General features: G+C 22.9%; 1 protein-coding gene across 4 annotated transcripts; it reads right to left on the reverse strand.

The window, feature by feature from the left end:
- Positions 1-3,001: 3,001 nt before the first annotated feature.
- On the reverse strand, positions 3,002-24,775 carry LOC100865406 (dynein axonemal intermediate chain 7). Of its 4 annotated transcripts, none has more exons than XR_015295011.1 (17): positions 24,572-24,775; positions 24,246-24,408; positions 24,151-24,174; positions 23,797-23,924; positions 23,521-23,707; positions 19,421-19,561; positions 19,280-19,354; positions 18,979-19,202; positions 18,718-18,899; positions 18,329-18,616; positions 18,075-18,236; positions 14,790-14,943; positions 14,393-14,684; positions 14,173-14,268; positions 13,846-14,077; positions 13,653-13,760; positions 3,002-3,235 (listed from the first exon to the last, which is right to left on the reverse strand). XR_015295011.1 is itself a non-coding variant. In XM_086916754.1 (17 exons), the coding sequence occupies exons 1-17, from the start codon at positions 24,694-24,696 to the stop codon at positions 3,095-3,097; spliced, it is 2,700 nt and encodes an 899-aa protein (XP_086772880.1). In that variant the 5' UTR covers positions 24,697-24,775; the 3' UTR covers positions 3,002-3,094. The 4 variants fall into 4 exon arrangements, 3 of the variants coding, with proteins under 3 accessions (XP_086772880.1, XP_086772879.1, XP_086772881.1); XM_086916754.1 differs by having other exon boundaries at positions 13,846-14,055; XM_086916753.1 differs by having other exon boundaries at positions 13,846-14,067.
- Between the last annotated feature and the right edge of the window lie 805 nt (positions 24,776-25,580).

Consider the following 25,580-nt stretch of genomic DNA (forward strand, 5'->3'; position numbering starts at 1 on the left):
ATTAAACACGACGCACGAGAGCACGCACGCATGCACGCACGCACGTATATACTTACTGTCCATATACATACGCATACATATATATATATATATATATATATACACGAGCCTGTTGCATATAAAATTAAAAAAATTTGCACAAATACGCATATGTGTGTACACCTAATTATCAGGTAGCACAAAAAATCAATTAGACTAACGTTTGTATATCGTAGATTGTATATTATACTGTTGCATAACAGTTGAAATGCAAAAACAAAAAAATATTATAATTTGGCATAAATCTGTTAGAAAAAAATAAATTCCCCCCTCCCTCAAAAGAAAAAATAAAAAGAAAAAAAACATGTTGTAACGATCTTATTCAACTGATCGAATCGAAGACGAGCGAGCGTATGCATCTGATAAATGTCATGTGCAAAATTTATAGCGTTTAGCTGTTAAATGAATACATTCATCATGCGTTTATAAATATATAAGTATATACATATGTTGTTCGATCGTCGCTCGATCGTGTTTAGTCAACTATCGTAATGTAAACGTGTTCTTGAATGATTATACGCGATTATACACGATCATTTAGAAAATTAGTCCATAATTGGAAAAAAAGTGCCAAAAGTAAACGTGAATGGCGGATCGAACATGTTTTCCGGCTCCTGGATGTTTCTTTCTCTTTTTCTTTTTACATTTTTTTCTTTTTTTATTAGATTTTATTTAATTTTTTTTTTAGCTTTTTATACTTGCTTTGTTTAACAATTTAAGAAAGTTTAAGAACTGCAATTGTTTAAATTGCAATAGGATATGAAAAAGTTTTCGCATGATTCGTTCAACAATAATGATCGGTGGCCGATTGAACTATAATGTGCACATAACATTATTGCAATTGCATATCTTTCCTTATTTTTCAAATTAACAACGAAGATAGATGTATAATGATAAAATATAATCGCTTTATATCGCGATTAATCTGTCTGGCGCCAAAGATTTATGTTCAAACAATCTATTGCGAAATTTTATTTCTCTTTTTCTCTCACCTCTTTCCCTCTCTCTCTCTCTTCGCCTTTTTCTTCTTCTTCCTCTATTTTTTTCTTTTCTTCTGTCTTTCCTCTGTTTTTTCACATAGATGGAACACATGTTAATTCTAAACGTATATTTTAAATTCAATCAACATATGTATTATATGTATATTACATAGTGTACAAATTTAATTCGAATTGGATGCGAATTGGGCCTTATACCATGGATTACCTCAATCGTAAGCAACTTGCCAGTCAAGTTCTAGTTTGCGACTACAATAAAAGCGTTAATAAGATTTTAAACCGATTTCATAAAAACCACTCATTCTTCAATGTTTAACAAATATAACAAATCAAACATGAAATTGAAATTAGATGTTCATCTTGCATTATTGTTATGTTTGGGCGTGACACAATTTGTCATTATCTGATAGTAAATTGAGAATAAGAATAGCATTATTTGATCAAAACATGGAATCAAATTGATACGATATTAGGACATCGCATAAAACGCAATTATTTCCTTTTTTTAGATTTTCGATTTTTCGTTTAACCAAATTATTTAAAAAAAGGTGAAATCTTCTGTTTTTTTTTTAACAATATTTGTATATTTCGTAACCATTTTTTTCAATATTCATTCGAATGATTATCTGAAAAAAACTTATTGACTTTTTTTTCAAGTTTAATATTTATATTATATATATATATATGTATATATATCAACTTTTAAATTGACAAATTCTAATTATATATATATATAAGTTATTTGATTGATATATGAATCAGCTTTCGTTTAAAGTTCTAAACGGAAAAAAAAGAAGAGTTGAAAAATAAGGAAAAGGTGAAAAACAAACTTGATTTCATTCAAATAAAACAATTTGAAAAATGTTAGGGAAGAAAGCACGTAGAAACATAAATGTTAGATAGAAAATATAGTAAATATAAAATAATATACAGCCCTTGATCACATTTCATCTCTTTGAAACAGAAGAGGAAATTTTTGTGACAGTGTTTATTATTTGATATGTTGTGCGTTAGAATATACAGTGAAAATATTATACGCGTAGAAATGATAGATAAAATGAACAGAATTCTATTGATCAAGTCAAAGAAGTAAGCGCAAATATAAGAATATAAAAGAAAAAAAAAAAAAGAAGAAAAAAGAAGGCAAAATAAAAGCGAACAAATAATGGAGAGAAATTTCATAATCGATTATGTCCTATCCTTGTAAATACATGATATATTTTTTAACTTCTCTTGCTTGTTGTATACACACAAGATTGTTCTATTAAGAGAAGAATGAAAAAAGAAGAAAAATGAATAGAGCAAGATGTTAAAAAAAAAATTTTTAATAAATACTATGTATTTACAAATGATAGAAAATGAGAGGAGGGGGAGGAATGGAGGGGGGATATATAGCGAAATAATAAACAAAAAAAGAAACGAACTCCGTTCGAAATATAATTGCGGTTTCGCGACAATGCAGATCATTCATTGTCGAAAATCGTATGAATAAATCCGAGTAGTTAGATTTGCTTAGCCAAATATCTGCTTAACAAGATATTTGCATTAGTCAAATTCTTGTAGTCAAGTTCGTGGAATACTATTTTGATCATACAAATTTAATGCTCTATCGTTTACTTGTTGTTGTATTGCTTATTATACCTTATCGAGCAAATCTCATGAATCCTTAATGAATATATTATTTGCGTCACATTTCATTCTTTCATTCTGAGCGATTTAACAACCGACTCGATCGTATCTACATATCTATTTCATTCTGTTATTTTATCCTTCCCCTTAGCCAACCCAAGAATGAAATGCATTCATTAACTTTTTAGTCATAAATTCGATATCGCTGTGTGTTTCCTTCGAAATATTGTTTTATAAACTAATATCGTTAATAAATTGATCGAACGGAGATGTTTATTTCCTGAATATTGCTTGATGCTCGACATACGTTGTATATCCGAATAAAGAAAATTTCGTTTGAGAAACGAATTTTTTGTTGAATTTTATTTCCCTTTTATTTTTTATGAAACATTTACATAGTATTCATTTTGACAAGTGATTTAATCGGATTAAGAAGACATGCTGATTACATTGGTACGTTCAAGAAGCTGAGTAACTGTTGATACTAATTTATATGTAATCTGTTTCGTTAACAATCGAGTCTTGATTCCGGCAGTATGTAATGCCAACTGATAGAGATCAGCATAGTACTATACATAAAAAAAAAAGACAAAAGATAAGTACAAGATGAAGAAATTCATTTATTGGAACAATGAATTGTATGATAGTAGGATCGAAAGCTTATGTCTCAAGAGTTATAATTCATCAATGAGATATTACAAAAATATTTAATTTTATTGTGTATTATATTTAATGTAAAAGAAATTAATGATGAATCATATGATAGATATATAGATGCTTAGATGTCAGATGAAAGATAAGAACTTTTAGAAAAGACAAGGCGATATTTATTTTTTTTTTATTTAAACTAACAAATTAATTATTAACAATTGTGATCTTAAATTATTGCAATATCAGAAATTTCATTTTTTTATTCTTTATCAAAAGAGAGATAGATTGAGATAGATATGATAGATATTTACTTATTTTATATGATATATATATATATAAACATTTTATAAGTTATTATATTGAAATAAGTAATAATACATAAATAATATTTTATACAATAGTTATATATAATGTACAATATAGATAATATCTATCGATTTGATATTTTATAAGTGTTAGATAACAATAGTGATTATAATGATGGATTGGTATTATTTATCATTTGTCTAAAGATAGAATTTTTTAAACATATTTCGCTGCTGATCTTGCGATTCTTGAACCATTTATATTTTATTCGTTATAATTGGATGCATAGCGATGTTCGTCTGAAAAATCCTATTTCTATATTTTTCAATTGGCGATTCGTAAGCTATCTACTCTCCCTGCCTTCTCCCCTAATACTTGAAATAATGGAAAAAAAATAAAGCTAGAATATAATTATATACATATTCATAATTACAATTAGCAATATGGAATATGGAATAGTTAATAATGAGAGAATCGACATATTGTAATAGAGATAAAGAAGCAAGCGAGAAAAAGTTGGCCAGACTTGAACTTGAAATCATCAATAAAAAAAGGAAAAAACAATGATATTAAAATCAAACAATAGAAACTAGAAAAAACAAATATCTAGAATTATTTGGATTATTATCTGCAAATATAGTTAATATTCTGTCTACTGTTAGAATGATGAACAAATGATTTTAATTTTCAAAAATAATACATCTAAGAACGATTTGGTTGTAGATTAAGTAATTGAGCAATATAAATGGGGATGATTACACAATAAGTCGACTACAAAATTATATATATCAATGATTTGGCTCATCAATAAATCATTGTTATTTGGACAGAGATAAAATGACAATTAATATTGCAATTCCATAAATCAAATTCCTCTTTCTGCAAATTTTTCAAAGATGTTCTCTATGAAATTTGATTAAGAGAATCATTAGAAAACTATTTTCAAAAACTTAAGTTAAAAAAGTTAGATATAATTATATATCTTACTTACGACATAATAATTGTCGGAAATAAGCGACAAAGACATTGTATGAATTATAAAGTCCGTTTCATTTATTCAATATTCAACTGAACGAATATCTTATTCATTTACTTACTTTACATGATACTAGAGGAAGATATACGGGAAAAATAGACATACTTATTATTATTTAAAATTGAATTATTGCGAATATGAATAATATCACGATAATAATTCAACCATCAAAAATAATGAATTGCAATTATTCATAAACAATTTGTTGTAACAATGTAAAATATTTTGTGAAAAATTGTAGAAAATACGTACAAAATATCTAAACAAAGTATTAGATTAAGAAAAATTATCTACATGAAAAAATAAATTAGGTTACGGTTCAATAATTGTTAAAATATATATATATATAGTGTTTATATAACATTTTTGATAGATTCTAGATATTAAAATAATGAAAAAAGTTTATATACACATGTTTAATAATAATTAATAAATTATAATTATTGTAAGATAGAGATAGTGTATCGTGCTGATAGAAGAATGCTCAATACATAGTAATATCGTATTGTTGCGTAGCAGAATACTTCAAAAAATAAATATATCGATATTCTTTTATATAGAAATTATTATTTCTAAATTTTAGTATAATATACTATACAATGTATATAAATATTGTATAACTATGTAAGATATCTTATCTCGTTTAAAAATAAAATTATTTTTAATTTTGCAAATTGAAATCTATATAAAAAAAACTTATCTATAAGGAAACAGATTTTTAATGATTTGTTATACATTTTAGACATCATTCGTTGCAATATATTTATAGAAATAATAGATAAGTAATAATAATATCATATTGACACATATATTGCCAACCAGCAATATATAGACAAAATTCAGTATCAAAACTTTTTTTATTAATATCTTGGAAACTCAAAAAAAAACTAAAAAACTAAAAAAGTTAAAAAACTAAAAAAAGTTAATATTCTTCTTTTTCTACTTCTTTCTGTCTCAAAATTTGCTCTTTTGATCAAGAAATGCGTACGGCATTTTATCCAAATTAAATTATATGATAATGATAATCGAAATAATTTTATTCGAAAAAAATTAATGAATAAAATATTGCAGTAAGTTAGAAAAAAGGAAAAATATAATATAATATAATATTATATAATAAAATGTTTATCCAGATTTTTAATAAATACAAAACGTAATAGTAATTTAATATGATTAAAATATAGATATTAAATTTCGATTATTATTTCTTTCTGTTTAGTAATTTCATATCAGAATTAGAGTAATAAAGTTTTTCATTGATGCATTTATGAAAATCAATTTTAATCAAGTATTATTAGTGATTTTCTTATATGAGAATAATTAAAAGAAATAAATTTGTATTAAAAAAATACCTTCATAATCTGAAATCTTATAAAAAAAATTCAATGATTAAATAAAATATACAACAATTTATCTATGGATTTAAATAAAATAAAATGTTATTTATACAAATTTTTTATCAATATTCTGGAATTTAATACTTATTCAAAATAAGTGTTTATTACATAAGGAATTATATAATTAATCAAATAAATCTTACATAAGAATATATATATTATAGGCACTATTAATCTTTATATCGTCTTTCATAATGAATAATTTGCATTGAAGAAATATTTGTTATATTCTTTTATTATATTTTGCAACATATCTGTATAATTTTTTTAACTTCTTTAATATGTATATTCACCTATGTTTTCTTTTTTCTAATTTTATATTATTATGATATTATTATTAGTTTTATATTATTATTATAACGATTTTATTTTTATTAATGGATAATTAAGTTACTTAATTACTTTTTGAATTATTTGGATTAGATCTTATATTCTTAATGTATTTAAATTTTTTAAAAGAAATTTTACAATTTAATTTCTTATTAATTATTGATTTATATAGATAAACTTATTCTAATCTATGATATTATTACATAATATGTGCATATTTTTTAATTGACGTGAATTTTGTAAATAATCAATCAGAATTCCGAACTTTAAAATAATTTGAAATGCATTCTATTTATTTATTCTTATTATTATTCTTTAGTTATTATGAAATAATATATTATCAATATATTTATTATTAAGTTTGGTATTTTTTCAATTACTGTTGATTAATAAATAGATTCATCAACTATGTTGTTAATGATAGTTTTTCTATGGTTTGTATTTTAGCTATGTAATAGTATTTTAGCTGTGAGTGATGTTCTTTTTAATCTCTAGTTTAATTAATTTATTTTTGGTTCTGTTACTATACAATTGTTACTTAAATTTAAAAAAAATTTTTATATTGTTCTGAATTAAATTTATATTTTAAAAATGAAAAAAGATCAATACTTGTTTTTTCATTTTTTGTGATTTTCCATTTTTGTGATTTTCCATCACTTTTATACTATTGCTATTGTTACTTATATATATTGCAGTAATCATATGTAGTATATCATATGTATTCTACAGATATTTTATGTAACATTTAATGCAATTTTGTAAATTATTATAATATTTATAATATTTTTAATAATGATGGTGGTTCTTTCATATCCTTCATATCCTAATGTTTCGTATCATATATACTATAATGAGATTTTATATTATATACTATAGTGATTTTTATTTGTAAAATGAATTTCTGAAATTACCATCAATGTAAATAGATATTTTTGTTTTTATATTATAACAATAATAATACATTAATAAAACACAATAATAATATTATAATAATGTAAATTCTTCTGTTATTATTATTATTCTTATTATTCCATATTATTTGATTAAACAATCTATTATTTATGATTGATAATGTAAATAATTCTATCATAAAAATTATTTATTATTTATTATATAAATATATACTATAAACTTTATATCTTTTTTGATCGATTAAATTAATAATAATTTTAATTCTGCAGATTTCCAAAATAATTGAGTGGTTAATGAAAAATGAAATTTGCATCAATCAAAAAACGAAAACGTGAAATCGTGAAAAGTTGAAAATCTAATCATCTAGAACTAAGTTCTAGATCTTCTGATGCAATTCTTTTAATTCTGTTATTATGTATTATGTTCAACAGTTTATTTTTATTAAGTTATATATTTGTTATACTTTATAATAAATTCTTGCTTACAAAGATTGAAAGTGATTAAGTAAAAGAGCTTGTATTAGATTAGTTAATAATTAGTATATATTATTTATAATATTTATACTAGTATAAATTATTATTTATTTGTTTTCTATTTGAAATCATTCAATTTTTAAAAGGGAAAGAGAAGTTTTTGTTACATCTGTTTTTACATAACTTTTGTAATTTGCAAGATATTTTCTTTTGTTGCTTAATTACTGTTTATTCTTTAGTTATTACGTTTAGTTATATTTTTTATTTTACTTTGTCCACAGTATTGTAAAATATACATTTAACATAAGCTGGTAATCTATTATAGTAATTTTTTGTATTGTTATACGTTTGATATCGATACTGTGATATTTTACATTTCGATCTCTGTAGTTCTACATTAATTTTTATGTCGATGATTTTATATTAATTTTTATTTCGACGATTCTATATTAATTTTTATCTCGGCGATTCTATGTTAATTTTTCTATGTTATATCTTTATTAATATTTGATGACGAAAAAGAATAATGATTAATTTAATATAATTTATCGTATTTAACTATATTATTTTAATAGAATAATACTGTTTTAATTCTTCATATTTATGTTTGTTTTTAAAATCTTCTATTTATTTTAGATTGATAAATGTAAAAATTTGCATTTTATTTTTTAACTTTTTCATTATTTTCCTATAATGTTTTGTCGATTTTAGTTATATTTTTAATTGATCTTTTAATCGAATTAAAATGAATGAATCATTTTGTTATTTCGATTATATTAATGATGACAATTGGAATGTTATCTATTAATAAAATATTTTATATGTTATTTATAGGTATATCTATTAGTTATGTTCATGTTTATAAATGATCTACAATGATATCTATTGTTTTTATATCTTTTTAATTGAGTTATAAAAAAATTTATCAATTATTTATCTACTCAAAAAACTAATCTAAAAATTCCATATTATTCCATGCTGTTTGCATATGAATCAGCTATGTGAACTCTAATTACCATATTCCAAACTTTCATTCTTTAAATTTTCGTTTTTTTTTTCATTAAATTTTTTTTTTATCTTATTATCACATTTCTTCACTTAAAAATGATGAATAAATACAAGGGCGAGTCCTATATCATTATTTTCATAATGATTATACGAATAATCATAGAAATCATTGTTTTTCTATAATTCTGTATATTTAAATTTAATTAAATAAAAATAAAATATCATTTTAGAAACAAATCGGGATCCAATAATCCAAATTGTTTCCAATTTTAAGTTGTATTGACAGTATTTCAAATTTGCTTCTGTTTGCTTGCTTCTTAATATTATTAAATATATAGACACATACTTATATGACATACTTATATGATTATATATATATATATATAATCTGAAACACTGCTGATATACATACACACATAATATATATACATACATATATACATATATACATATATATATTATTATAGAAATTCTTCTAGTGTCCAATGTTTAAGATTCTTTTTAAATAAATAAAAAAATATAATATTTTTATTTTTTTTGTTCTATTTTATTTATAATTAATCAGAATAAAGCAACAAAATAATCATCATCGTAATAGTTAATTTAAATTAAGATTTTGAAATTTTTGTATATTTTGAGAGATCATAAAATAATACTTTAAAGTACTGGATACAATAAAAATGTTAATATAATTCGAAATAGTTTTAATATAATTAATAAAAATTATATTGATTATAAATATAATTGTCAGAATATTCGGGGATATCAGCACAAGCTTCATATACTCATTTTTGGTAATTTAAATATTGAATTCAATCTTTTTCATTGTTTTCTAAATAAATGAAACAGATAGTTTCTTTATTTCTTTTCTTGGTTTTAGAATTCTAATTTTTTCATTTCAAGTTTATTTTGTGATTTTTAATTTTCTTTTTATTTTCTTATTCTTCATTAATATAAAAAAAGTTAAAGTGAGAATTTCACTTTTTTCAAATGATTTTTATTCTTTTTTTTGTTCATTTCTTCTTAGCATCAAATAACAGAAATAATATTAGTATTTAAATACAAATAAAAAGCAAATTTAAAATTAAAACAGTAATACAAAAAAATATTGAATTAGAAGTCAGCAAAAAAAAAATTTTTTTTTTACTATTTTTTATATACTGTTTTTTTATAAAAATTATATTTATATAAACAAAATACTAAAGTAATCAAAAAAGAATATCTATCAGAAAATATAATAACACAATAAATATATTTTTTGATCAAATTGGTAAATATAATTGTCTACAATTTATACGATACACGGATTTTCGTTATATTATTGTAAATATAACAATTAATCGATCTCCTGAACTTTGTACATAAAACTGAAATGTATCGAAAGAAAATCGATGTTTATATTTATCTATTCCACGACTTATATAAATAATAACTTAATAACATTTCATCAAAGATATAGTTGATATTCATACTAAATGCCATTCAATATTAAAGAAACGCTTTTTACTTTATATACTAGACTGCATTGATAATATATATATATATATATATATATATTATATAAATTATAGCGAATGAAAAATTTATCTTGTTTATTCGATAGCTAGAAAAAGATTTATTATTATAAATATATAATATCGTTCGATTCGTTTTTTTTTTCTAATAATAATGAATTTGGGCATTCCATAAATTTTTTGAAAAATAAAATTATAAAACATCCAGTGATCAAAATTATAATATTAATATTACTGTCATTATAACTTTGATTATTATAATTATTATAATTCATTTAGCAATCATTCACAAATTAATCGAAACATAATCGAATAGAACGATAAGCAAAATGAATATTGTATTAGTTGCATTGTATATGCAGTCACACACACATATATCAACAGAATGAAATACTAATATATTTTTGTTAACATATCGAAAATATAAATTTTCAATATTTACAATCATTGTAATCTTGGAGACATAAGCTTTCAAATTATCATATATCTTTCAATTTGTTATTTCAATAATAATATAATAATATAATAATATTATATCGGAACTTTTATTTTCTCGATAAATATTTCGAAAACGATCATCATTTATATATATTTATATATAAATCCAATAAATACAAATACAATAAATATTTATATTATACGATAGAAATCAATATTTAACAACTTTTTTTGTATGCAATCTTCGTTCTTAATTTTAGATATATTTGTAAATATTATATAAATATTATTATTATTATTATTATATATAATTTTGCAATATATCTAATATGATTAATTATGTGACCGCCGTACCATTTATTTACTATTTCTATAATACCGCAGAAGTTAGTATCTAAAATATAAAGAATCAATCAGTCAAAAAACTATGTCCTCATAATAGACTTAAAATATTTTAATAAATAACTCTAATATTCAAAATGCAAAAATTAAATATAAAACAAGGATAACTTTAGTTATTGATACAATAAGTTCGATTGAAAATTTAAAATTAACTACCTCAAGAATTATAATGTTTGTAATTGTCGCAAATTCATAGTTTCTAAAATTAACAAAAATTGTTATTACTATTACAGAATTTTGTCTATACATATGCATTAAATATATATATGAGGGCGTCAATATAGGATTGCTGTTTATTTTTATAAATTATATTTTTATATATAATATATATATATAATATAATTATACTAGTATTTATATATATATATATATTTATATATATATATATTTATATATATAATTATACTAGTATTTAAAATGCATAATGGATGAACTAATATAATTTATTGTTTATAACTAGTATTTATCTATGCAAATTGAATATTCCATGTATTCTTTGAATTCACGAAATAATATAAAAAATAAAATAAAATAAAATAAAAAAATAATATAAAATAAAATAAAATAATCCTTGGGAGATTAAAATTATTTAAAATTATGACTATTATTAAATTATTTAATATATGATTGATTTCATTATTATTATAATTTCAATTATCCAAGGATTGTTGTATATTTCATTTTCATATTTTGCAGATCTATTGGTATTATTAGCTATGCAAATAAGTTCTTTCCCCTTTTTTTTCCAAATTCAAAATTTTACATAATCAGATACAAGATTACATCTCAAAGTATTTATTCTCATTCTCTATAATCTTTTCCCACCTGATGAATAAATTAAAAATTTCATCCTTAATGAATCATCAATACATTTTCGGACATCTTTCAAATTGAAGTATTTTCTCGACAATTGATATTACAGATTTAAAAAAAAATGATAGTCTGACGGGGCCAGATCTGAAGAGTATGTAGCAGAACTTCCTATCCCAATGCATAAATTGTGTCCCGCGTTTTATTTGTAATAAATGTGGCTGAGCATTATCATATTACAAAATCACGTGTCTTGTTCCTTATCTAATAAACGGCCATAGCTGGTTATATAAATTCATTAATTGATTTTGATAATATTCGGCAGTTATTGTCCTTTCAGATGGAAACAGTTCATAATGAATAATTCCTCAGAAATCTCATGATATAAACAGCAAAATTTATTTGTAATGCAAATTGAAGTCGACGATTCTCCAGAATTAATGATTTCCGTCGTTTGGGATTGTTATATAGGACCTATTTTTTATCGCCAGTAACAATTTTGTACAGAATTTTCTTTTTCCTTTTATGCTATGAAAGCAAGGCAACAAAAATCTCGAGCTTGTTTTTCTTATTCATTTTGGTTAATTCATGTGAGATCCATCTAACTTGTAAATCTTACTCAATTGTTTCAATCAGATAGATATTACTTGTCTGGTGACTTCCAATCTTTCTACCAATTCTTCTTGCATCTGAGTCGAATTTTTGAGCAATTCCTCTAACTCACCGTCATCAAACTTTCTCGGTGCATCTAAACGATTATCGTTTTCTAAAATTTCCGGGTTTAAATCTTTGGTACTTTTTGGTACTTTTTATGTTCTGTAAGCGTTCTCTCCCAATGCCGTACAAATCATTTCAATAATTTCAACAGCTGATTTCCTAAGCTGGAATGCAAAAAGTAAGCAATGACAATGATGTTTCTCGCATATTGCTTGAAATTGTTGCATAGGACTGGAAACTCTTAGAGCACTCATCACAATTCTTCTTAAAAAATAAAAAAACGTTCTTTCAGATGGTACTACAAACGAGAAGTAATTCAGTCAGAAGTTATGATCATAGAAAAAAAGAGGAAGGAACTTATTTGCATACATAATAATTCAACTTTTATACATTAGATCATCAGATGATTATAGATAAGCAATCGCATACTAATGTACATTTTATTATAAATATGAGCATATATATATTTTTATTAATATCTTGAAAACTATAAATATTTAAATAATAATTCTTGAGATAGCTTTCGATTAGCTATTATATGTTTTTCGTTTCGTTATTATAATAATAATTAAATAAATAAAGTAACGCGAAAAATATGTCTCATGTGACCAAAAATATTATTATCATTTTTCGATCATATAAGGATTTATATTTATAAGGTTTTATGTTTTATTTTATTTACTCTAAATAAATATTCTCATTATGTATAATGATATTAATTTGCTTATTATATATTTTGCTTACTGTTATGTATATATGAATGTTGGCTGTCTAATATCCTTATATAAATAATTCATTAAATAAATGGTTCGCATTCATTGTCATGAACGCACATAATTGAAATTCAATATTAGAAACAAAGTAACTCAAACATTAAAGCCAAGAAACAATTACATATATTGGAAAAAGTTGTTAAAAATTGTTATTTTTTATAATATATTTAAAATTGAAGATGACAATCACTTTCTAAATAATCATCATTTTCTCTTTACCTTAGTATCTTGATCCTCGAGCGGTAAATCGGAAAATTCGGAACTGACTTCAGTACAACGTATACGCATAGTTCGAGAAGGTGTCACCAAGAGCGTCAGATTCGTACGCTGAAAAAAAAATATAATAAGTAATTAATTTCAATTTGAAAACGATATTTGAATAATAATCAAAGAGTAATCGACTTTCCGTTACCTCTTTAGCAATACAACCATGTGCTTCTTTGAATTGTAAAACTATTTCTCGAAAGTCTCGAGTCGCATTCCATCGTGACCACGAAAAAATATAAGAAGTAGATAAAAGAGCCATACATTCTCTTAAGTGTTTCTCTGCAATCGGGTGTTTGATTGGGAGTCCTTTCAAATAACTGGCAGCATCTCGTTCCGGAAAGAGATCACATCCAACCTGTTGTAACCGCTGTGAGCAGCTTTTGCATTACTTACTGTCAATTATTTGATTATCGCGAGAAGATAAATGGAAATATATGATTTAAAGAAAAATTCAAAATAAATTGTCACATACCTCGATTAAATATTCTAATTCGAAATATTCACCGAGAATTTTTTCAAGTGGTGTAGATGTAGTACCAGTGAATGATTTTAAACAAACTTGATCTTCCTGTGTATAAATAAAATTGATTCGCAATCAAATTTGTTTTGTAAATAAAAAAGTAAGAATTTAATTAGATAAACAAGTAAACAAATTTCGAATTTAAATTTTAAGTTTCAATTGGAGAAAGTACCCTGATAACAAATTCAACTTGAACTATAGCAGCTGTAACAGTGAGAATTACTCCAATGTGAACACAGCCACTTTTTTTCGATTCTGGTTTCAATTCCCAACTTTGAAATGGAAGATTTGCATATTTATATCCAGCTAATCCATGAATACCCAATCTTCCAGTTCTGAAAGCAATTGTTTGTTTCTCTTCATTGTATTTAATATCGTGAATGTCTTTTGTTGACCATATCCTTTTTTCTGGTAACCAATGAGCGACCACTGGTGGTTCAAACCAAAAAACTGAATCAGGCAATCTGTCAGAAGAACAAAACAAACAGCAACAACAATTTTTTAACAAATTCTTAGAACAAGTTTGTGTTAATAGAAATGTATAAGAAAAGAAATTTGCGCAAACTGACTTGAGGGTAAGCAAGACTAATGCATCCATTGCCACTTCCAAAGCTTTCATTTCAGCCTCGATAATTTCCGGCGTTCTTTCAGAATCTGGATCTGGCTGAGGTGTTTCATATGGTTTATAAAATGGCACAAATTTTGGTTCTTTCGGTAATTCGACTGTAACAATGAATGTGATTTCATTTCTGATTAGAAATTATTATGTTTTTAAGTATTAATATATGATTTAAAACTACCTGCTTGTATATGTATATCTTAGTATATGTATATCTAATGTATGAAACACAACATTGACTTGGCAATGCAAACTATAATAGCTTCAATAATAAGTAATAGTTTATATGATATTTTGGAAGGTCAATTCTAGAGAGCAAAATAAAAATATAATTTATATAAAAAAAAATTAAATTGTACTTATTAAATTATAAACAATTAAATTTCCTTCAGATAAAATAATATGATCTATGTCTGTTATATCAATATCCTGATCTGACACGATCAATAGAGTTATTAGAGTTAAAGCATAAAAACGAAAAACATTTAATATTTTGTAAATAAAAAATACAACAGAATTTATTTATTTTTCTACGATTAATTATTTTTCTGCAATTAATTATTATTGATAATAATAAGTATAAAAGCTATAAAATTTATAATAGTAATTAATTTTTTATATAATTTTATTTTATTATAATTTTATAAGTATTCGATATTTTTTATTTTTTATAAATAATTATTATTTATTATTTTTTTTATTTTTAATTAAGTTTAATTAATTCTTATATCTTTTATTTTTATATCATATCGTTATTCTTTATATATCTTATTCTTTATATCATTAATTAATTCATTAATCTTATTTATTTTTTCACTTCCATATATATTAATTATAGATATTTAATCACTTCCATATATATTAATTAATTATTATATATCTCTTTATTAATTTATTAATTAATTACATATCTTTATTTTTTACATTTTTAAGGAATAACGAGCGATTTTAAAATTTCTAAAAATTGAGAAAGTGTTCTCAACAATATATGTCAAGATTATTAGATCAAGAATATCAAAACAACCTAAATAAATATTATGGTAAATATTTTTATCATAGTTTAATAATTATCATAATTTAATAATTTAATAATAATTTAATAAATAATTAATAAAACTATAAAGTGTAAGATCTATATTTTAGCAAAAATTCTAATGCAGTTAATTACAGATTTTCGAAATTATAATTAAATTCAATGTTTAACAGCAACAGTAAATAAGTGTGAAAATATTAAAGGTTACTATATACTTTAAATATAATATACTATATACTTTAAATATATCTTAAATAAATTGAACAAAAGAAAGAAAAGAAATAAATTATTTTTATAATATTCGTAATAAAATATATCATTTGAGTTTATTTAGGAAATTATTTTAAAAAATATTATATTATAATATATCCCTAATAATATAATAATAAAAATGTATAATAATCATATTTCTTATTTATATTAAATCATTGTATGTATACTTTTACTTTCAATCTTTAATTATAAAACTGATAAAATGAAACTTAAAAATATTCTTTAATGCAAAAAATTAATTTTTTTTTTTAAATGAACGAATCCTATTTTTATTTGCAGCTATCTGTCATATTGTTCATTAAGGATTGACTTATGAAGCAATTAAGATAATTTGAATTTCATTTTTCAATAACTTCAGCATTTTCAAGATTATTCAACATTTTCAGCATTTTTCAACAATTTAGATTTTCTTATATGCAATATGAATAATTTATTGATTCATATTATGCTTTTCTAAACTTTCAATGGAGAGGGATAATTGAATTAAGATAATTGAAGAATAATTGAAGTAAGAATGTTGAAATTAGACTCTAATTTTCAGTATAATTTTGTTACATACAGATTATGTAATAGGTTAGAAATAAAATTTAGATCAACAAAATCGAATATTTCGAATATCAAAAGTTTAATTAATTTCATAACAGGAAAAATCCAAATTAGTATTTCTTTTAAATGTAATAAGTTTACCATCCTATGTTTAAAAAAATTATGTAGATATACCGAATTTCCTTTTAGCGAAAAACAGATTAAAAATATTACACATAAATTAGGCGATCCTTAATTTAATCAATGTGGGAAAATAGATATGCTCATTGAAATGGATATATTTTGTTGTATATAGGATATAACACTGAGCAAATCTTCATTTATCAGCAAAATATTGAGTAAATATTTGGCATTACTTTTATCTGATATAATCGGTAAAGTTTGATATTAAGTATCACACTAGAAACAATGACAACTAATTTGCTAAATTTTGGAAATAAAAAATTTTGATAATATTCACAAAACTCGAATAGAAACAGGATTATTGTAAATCTTATTTTTTAGAAAACATGCAAATAACAAACGTTTATATAGTCAATATATATTTTGAGATGATGTGCTACAATTAAACTCACGTGAACATGTCGAAAAAATTATAATCTTTTAAGAAAAAATTAGCAACCGGAATTATTAGAACAAGTAATAGATTGCAAAATACTTATCAGAAAAGACATTCTTTGCTAAACGAATTATCCTTCAAACATCTAATTATAGAAATCATAATAAAATATAATAAAAACATAAGTAAATTATAATAAAACAGAAGTAGATTAGATTATTACATATGGAATGCCAACAAATAATAATCGTTGCACGAGTGATATTGATCCATAGTCTGCAAATTCTCAATGAAACAAATAGTAAGAAAATATGTAAGATATTTCAAAGCTTCAGAATAGGCTAGGTACATGTGATCTATAGCAAAATTATAATAAAATTTTATTTATTTTCGTACACTTTATCACGAAAATTTATAATTAACAGATTATTTATTATTGAGGCATTTTTAAATTTCTGATTCATAGTCTTCAATTATCAATTAGATCACAATTAGTCACAACAGTCGTCATAAAAGTCAGAAAGATTTAATACAGATTAAATCACAAGTGAGAAACTGCGGAATTCAATCAATCGTCAGTTACAAAAACAATTAAAATTAATTATTATTAAGTTCAATTAAAATTTACAATATAAAAATGTATTACAATCATAAGTGGTCTTTTGAACGATAGTATTCAATTGAGAAACTCATTAAATCTCAAAATCATCTTGTTAGATCACTTTAGATTTTAGGCTGTTAGACTTTAACATTGTCTATATCAATAATTGCTGAATAATTACTATTCTAAAGAGTAATGGTATAGGAGACATATATAAACTCACGAGTTGTCAAGTAAGTGTCTTTTCCAAGATCCTTCGGTTGCGGTGGTTGATAGAGAATATCCACGCGAAACACTCCACCGAGAATTCTATATTTTCGCAAGTTCACTTCCGTTTTTTCGCATCGAGTGAATAGTAGTTTTTTACTTTCTAACATAGCTTTTTCTGCGAACAAAATTTTATTCTATCTGGCATAATTTTACTAAACGAGAATTAAACAAAATTTACATTTCATGAAAATTAAATGAAAGTTATACCTTCCCTTTCAAGAATGATCTCATTTGGAGTGGGTAAATAGGGTAATAATTCCGATTTTGAAGGTAATATTGAAGTCAACATGGATTCGAATTCTGTTTGATGATCTTTTGGCGAAGATCTTTTCTGCTTTCTAACACGTTTTCTTCTATCGATTCGCGGTACTGAAGGATACTCTAACTTCTCGAGTATCGCTTTTTTTTCTTCTAATCGCAAACGTCGTCCTTCTGCTTGTTCTTCGCCTATTCGAATTTTTTCATCATATTCTTTTACTGAATATTCAAAAAGACCTAATAAAAAAAAAATGAAAAAAAAATTAAATTATAAACGATGTATCGATATGATTTGAATGAAAAATTAGTATAGAATATATAGTATACATATAACGGACCGAGAGTAGGATTCCATAAATCGAATAACTCTGGAAGTTTGGACATCCAATAAGAATTTGATCCAATCGAATAATGATCGTAAGCAAGCCATAGACCTCTAATCGCCATACAATGACAATCTATATCACTTGGCATTTTAATTCTCAACTTTATTTCTTTGAATTCTATTTCAATGCATTTTCTATTGAACAACATGTGAATTATATTATATTTAATAATAGCTTAATAATACTGGAAATAAAATTAAAGAAAATATATACCCAACTACAGGAAATATCGATGGTCGATCTCTTTCTACTTGTCGTTTCATTCCTATTGGTAATGTGATCGGAGCCCAAACACAACATATTGCTTTGTTCGTAGTTCGAATGTATCTAGTTGTTTTTGTATTTTCTCTAGTCATATTTGTCTCGATGTTACGTAACATTCGATAGCATGCAAGATCTATCCATTGTTGCAGCTTTAATCGAAGTTGAGCAGCGATCTGTTCAATAATCAACTGAATATTTTACAAAAGAGTGTAAAAGAAATGGAATAAAATCTTGTCAAGAATTCGCTTACCGTTTCGCATTCAGCCACATATTCTTTTGTAATTAGCGTGGAAAAGCGAATAATTTTATCAAGTTTATTTAATAACTGAAACGCCATATTATAATCTATTAATCATAATTATAAATTAAAAGCTGAAACGATATTACTTACATGTATGATCACTCGACATTTTTCCTCTATGGTATCCATAGTTGCAAGTTCATCTTCCAATGACCAAAGAAACAAAAAAGTATTCATGTCAGATAGCAATCCAGGATTCGGAAGACCATCACAAGTCATATATCGAATCCACTAAAATTCATTGACAGAAATAGCAGAAATGAGTTTTTAATAATTATCTAATAAAGAAGAATAAAATACAGTATGAGTTAAGTATCATATTGAATCGAAATTTTAAGGAAGAAAGAAATTTAATAAAATCATATCATCCAAAAGTTTAGTTTCAGCTAGTTTCTATAGTAATAAAAAATTTTTAGTACCACATTGAATATTGCATATAGATAAATGCAAATAATTATTTACTACTTATACAAATAATTATTATAATTATTTAAATATGCTGTCTATCCAGATTTTATTAATTTATAACTATACAGTTTTTGATTGTCAATCAAAATTAAAAATTAATATAACATAAAATAAGTTATGACGAACAATTTAACAATTTATTTAATTTTTAGATAAACTATTCGAATTATTCGAATATTTCAGAGAACAAATCTTTTTTTGAACTTCTTTTCATTATAGATCTAAATTGATAGATAAATCAATAGATTATACACAAAAATTATTTATTTATTATTAGATTATTATTATATTTATTTATTAGATTATTATTTAAATTGTTTTCATCACATAGATTAATCTAAATTGCTACTTCTCTATTAATTATTCTATTATTATTTTATAATTATCCTCTATTAATTAAATTAAATCCATTTATTAAATTAAATTTTTTTTAATAAAATTAAAAAAAATCTATTAAATTTATTAATTCTCTATTTTGAAAATATAATTTTATTGGTCTTCATTTATTTTTGATTCTTTGAAAATTCCTTTCCTTTTTAGAATCTAAAAAATTGATGACAAATTAATTTATTGACAAGTGTTGATATTTCAAACAATTGTAAACTTTTCAATAATTAAAATAAATCATTGTTCTCCAAGCAATGTATTTTTTTCTTGTTTTTGATATATATATATATATATAATGATATCTTCAAATCAAGTTCTTGAATCTCTTTATGAAATCTTATTTATCTTTGGCGATGTAATTTCTTTGATATTTTTTTTAATGATCAAATTTCATTTCATGAATTTCAATTAATTTCATCAATTGAGTCATTGTTAGCTATTTTTTCTATGATTAGCAGATCTCATTACAATAAAAATTTTTAGAAAACATTACTCTTCATTTCATTTAGAACACTTCAAATTTCTTAAAAAATAATCTTAAATCTTAAAAGGTTTCATGGAGATATTATGATATTTAAATTATGTTTTTGTTAATTTTATTTGTCATGAATCGTTCTATGAAATGTTTAAAACATCATTATTGTTTGCCTATGTATGTATTGCTATTTTTTTATTATTAAAAACTTATTAAACTTTTCGTCAATCTCATGAGATATTTGTTATCTTCGAACTTTCTTCTCAGATAAGATCCAATATTTCAAAGATATTTCTTTCGTGATTAACACTTTTAAAATAAATTTTTCTACATTTTACATTTTTATATTTTTTTTAAAGACGACCATTTGTTAAATCATTACAATTAATATTATAGGACCGAATAAACATTAAAATATTCATACAATTCAGACTATCTATTCTTCTTAAGTATTTTTCACAATGAATAAAACATAAACCAATCACATTATTCATACTACTTTTACAGAATGTTAATATATTCATGGAAAATCGTCTTTGGAAAATTGATTCTAAAGACCAAAGCAAACATAAAAATTATAAGATATATAAAAATGTCAGTTAAAACTTATTAAATTATTAAATTATAAATTGAAATTTGTATTTCACAAAAAATTTGATAAAATTTGATAAAATTTGTAAAAAAAATAAAATTATTTTGTCTTATATCATATTTTGTTCTTATTTCGTTTTATTTAACTCATAATAAATTCAATATTTATAACTTAATAAATAAACTTCAAGCTTTAATAAATAAGTCTTGTATATCAACTTTTATATTTATTTTGATTTAATTAACTCTCCAAAAGTGTTCTATGAATAAAAAAAGATAATTTTGATCCAAATTTTTCAAAATGATCAATATATTATAAATTTAATTGATATATAAACAAAAAAATATATTTGCAAATATAAATACATATAGATTTATATATTAAAGAAAAAATAATCATAGTTTTTGAAAAAAAAAATAATTGTATTCTATGCATACGATTATTTCATCCGGAATAAAAATGCTCACTTCAAGCTGTAGCTCAGATAAAAATACATGTTATAAATCTAGTAAAAAAAAAATTATTTTCTTTCATAAAGACATAAAATATTTGCATATTAATAACATATATTCAAAAATTCTGAATATTCTTCATGAAACAATTTTTCACAAGTCAAATACTGAATTCAGTAATCTTATTTTGATATATGATATTGTTCCTCATATTCCATTTAGTATTTTTTTTTTTTTTTATATATATATATAAAAATATGATCATTTTCTGCATGAAAATCTGTAAAATTTTTACATTAGAAAATTATTTTGCATATAAATTATTTTCTGTTTACATCTGTTTACTTTTTTTATTTGAAATTCTTCGAGTTGCAGCTTTCTTTTTCAATATTTCTTCTTTTACTGATATTTTCAGAAAATGTTAAAATGATAGCAATCTGTTTTTTATATTTTCTTATTTAACTGTATGCATTGAGATATTGGAATTTATTTTTTAATAATATATCTATTGTTTTTACTGCAAAAGTTTCTATTAAGTTTTGATTCTATAATTTCGTTTATACTGTAAAATATAATATTTGTAAAATGTTTTAATCTTTCTTCTGATTGTTCTGTTTCATTTTAAAAAGCGAAATTTGGAATTGCATTTGAATTAAATTAGACATATACATCATAAAATAGACATTTTTATGGTAGATCATCTATTTCGTAAAAAATCAAACCATTTAATTCAAAAATAAAAAAATGATTACTCATTTTTTAATAATATGATAATATTTCATAATACAAACATAAATATAATCACTGAACATTATATTAACGCATTATATTCTGAAAAAATTATTACTTTTTGGTAAAATTTCAGTAAATTTAAAAAATATGTAAAAAATTTTCGGAATATACAATTTTTAAATTAGATATAACTTGTATAATTTTTCAATTAAAAATAAACAGAAATATTAGTAAATATATTTTGTACATATTTTGTACAATACACAATATACTATTAAAAATATCTGAAAAAATGTTTTATAACTTTTCGAAATCGAATCATCTGGAGTTATCCTATATTAACATTATCTTCTGCACACATATAAAATTAATAAAAATTTCATTCATTATTACTTATAATACTTATCACTGATATTGATATAAAACATTCCATAGATATTAAAGTATAGTATAATACTAATATCATAATAATTAACAAAAATCATAATCATAACAAAGATAATTGTTTAGTAATATTTAGATAAACTTCTATTTAATGTAATAACGTAATAATCATATATTCAATATATGGTACTGAAAATTTTTTATTAATATTTCGAAAACTTATAATTAATTAAAACTTTATAGTTGGAGATTCATTCTCTTCCCCTACCATTCCTTAAATTTCGTATCGATTGACCTTTTCGGTACTACTACAATCAAGAGAACTTCTCATCAATTTCGATAATTTTGAAATATATTGTAAAAGTTTTTAACTGATTCATCCATTATTCATTTTAAGTCATTTATTCATTTATATTGCCATGATATGTTTATATAAAAAAAAGATATTTATGCATATACTCACAGATGCATATATATAAAATTCTACATAATAGCAATCTTTTTTTGCAAATATTTCGAAAACTAAGCTCTAAAAGCAATTATATACATAAAAAAAGTTGTTCAAAATTTTTTCTTCTATAATTAATATTTATATAATTATAATATTTCAAAATCGACAGGCAATTTTCTTTCTATATAATTACTGAATTCTTCGATCATTTAAATAACAAAGCTTTTCAATTAAATTATAAATACTAACATTTTCTTCTTCTTCCAACTTTAATATATTCTTCATATACGCAGTCCAGTGTCGAGAAAGAATTGCATGCGTCTGTTCCAATTGTTTTTGACGATTTTTCGCTTCTTCCGCTTCGAATTCCTTTCTTTCTTTCTCATATTGTTGTTCCATACGGATATTATCTTGCAAGTCCTTTATTATTTTATCTCTGTATGATATCAAAAAAAAAAAAAAAACGAAAGATCTATAGAACAATTTCTAAGATAAAACAACGAGTTAGTTTTCTCTTTATAATACCTGATATCTTCAATTCGAATAGGAACTTCAACACCAGGTTCAATCTTTTTTTCTATAGGTAAAATTTTCCATGGCTTGTATACATCAGGTTGTTCATTTTCCATCACTAACGCTGCCATTGCCTCCTTCTAAACCAATCAAAAATGTTTTTTTTCGCGATTCGAAAAGATTTTATTTCGAAAACGATCGCGGTGTTTGGATATCAATACATTTGCCAAACTGACTGATTGAAAAATACCGAACACAAATAAATCAGATTGACTGGCTTGAATCGCATTACGTCGCTATGCCGTAGATATCGGCGTGATCAATCACGATCGTTGCCGATCTCGATACGTAATACATCGAAATAACCTGCCATTCTCGCCATTTTTCCACCTGAAATAAAAAAATTTAAATTAAATATGATGAATTGAAAGTTAAAATTATATATAAATATTTTTTTTTACCAATGATAAAACGCGACGTGGTGCATCGAAGGATTTCGCTCGTTCTTTTTCCTCTTCTATGTCTTCTATATATTCCTCGTAAGAGATTTCCGAGTTATTAAAAACAACATGTTCATGATTTTTGGTTTTTTGATCAATCATTGATGCTTTGTTACTCGATTCTCTACGATATCAACAATTTTAATTATTTACATACTATATTACATAATAGTAAACTATTATTCCATCGAACCATTCCACCCATCTCATGAATGCACATATATATACACATATATGTATATTATATGAAAAATTGATATGAGGGTTATTTATTGTTAATTCTATACCTTTTCAAAATTTCTTCTTGATCTAAGTTAAAGTGTAAAGAAGTCAATGGTGTTTGTATTCCATTTTGTCGGGCAATCGATGTTGATATCGATGCTTCCGAAGAAACATGATTTGATGAATTCATATTTTGAAAAATTTTTTTTTACAAAAGGCGATCCCGATCGACAAAAAAATTCCTAACCATTACCAAAACAAATGATAGCAATGATACGAATGATACGGGTGTACGAAATATATAAATATATGTGTAACATATTATAATAGACTTATAATATTGAATGTGATTGGATAATAAAAAAAAAAAAGCATAATGTTAAGGCATACGTGAAAAAAAATAAAATAAGATCAACATTCGTAATTTCATTTAAAAATCTATATATAATATAACATACTTGTATTTATACTAAATATATTTATTACTATATATATTAAATTATATTAAATTATATATATTATATTATATTACAATTATGGTATATCCGAATTTGCCATAAATCTTTATGAATGATTTGATGAAATTGTTCATATATATATATATATATATATTTAATGCTTAAATTCTACATCTAATACGTATTAACTAATATATATACACATAATAATTCGTGCAATAATATTTTTTCAATATTACTCTGAATCAATGTTAAATTATTATATTTTTCATAATAAATATGTTTATTCAAATGATGCAAAAACATTTTATATTTAACGAAAACTATACATAATTATTTTGTAAAATTATTTATTTAGTATAAAAATATTCATAGAATATTTATAAAAAAAATACAAATGTTTTTGCATCATTTGAATAAACATATTTCATTGTTTTATTCAATTATCTGTACTATTTTTTTCTTAATTAGTTGCTTAATAGTAACTATAAATAAGATGATACCAAAATTGTGAAAAAATTGTGAATAAAGAAAAAAAAGTCAGCAATATAATTTAATTTCGAAAAAATGATGAAAATTAAAATATTAAATAAAGAAATAATCAAAAGGATAAATA

Source organism: Apis florea, unplaced genomic scaffold (genome assembly GCF_048593485.1).
Source record: "Apis florea isolate Af1SG1 unplaced genomic scaffold, ASM4859348v1 contig_3803_pilon, whole genome shotgun sequence".
Taxonomy (NCBI): domain Eukaryota; kingdom Metazoa; phylum Arthropoda; class Insecta; order Hymenoptera; family Apidae; genus Apis; species Apis florea.

What these genes read in the sequence shown, in the direction of transcription:
- LOC100865406 (XM_086916753.1), bottom strand. Translation starts at nt 24,696, where the DNA reads ATGAATTCATCAAATCATGTTTCTTCGGAAGCATCGATATCAACATCG. An exon ending in GATCATTCTTGAAAGGGAAG is followed by an intron (nt 18,237 to 18,328) that starts GTATAACTTTCA and finishes TTTTGTTCGCAG; the next exon opens with AAAAAGCTATGTTAGAAAGT. An exon ending in AAGTTGAATTTGTTATCAGG is followed by an intron (nt 14,269 to 14,392) that starts GTACTTTCTCCA and finishes ATTTATACACAG; the next exon opens with GAAGATCAAGTTTGTTTAAA.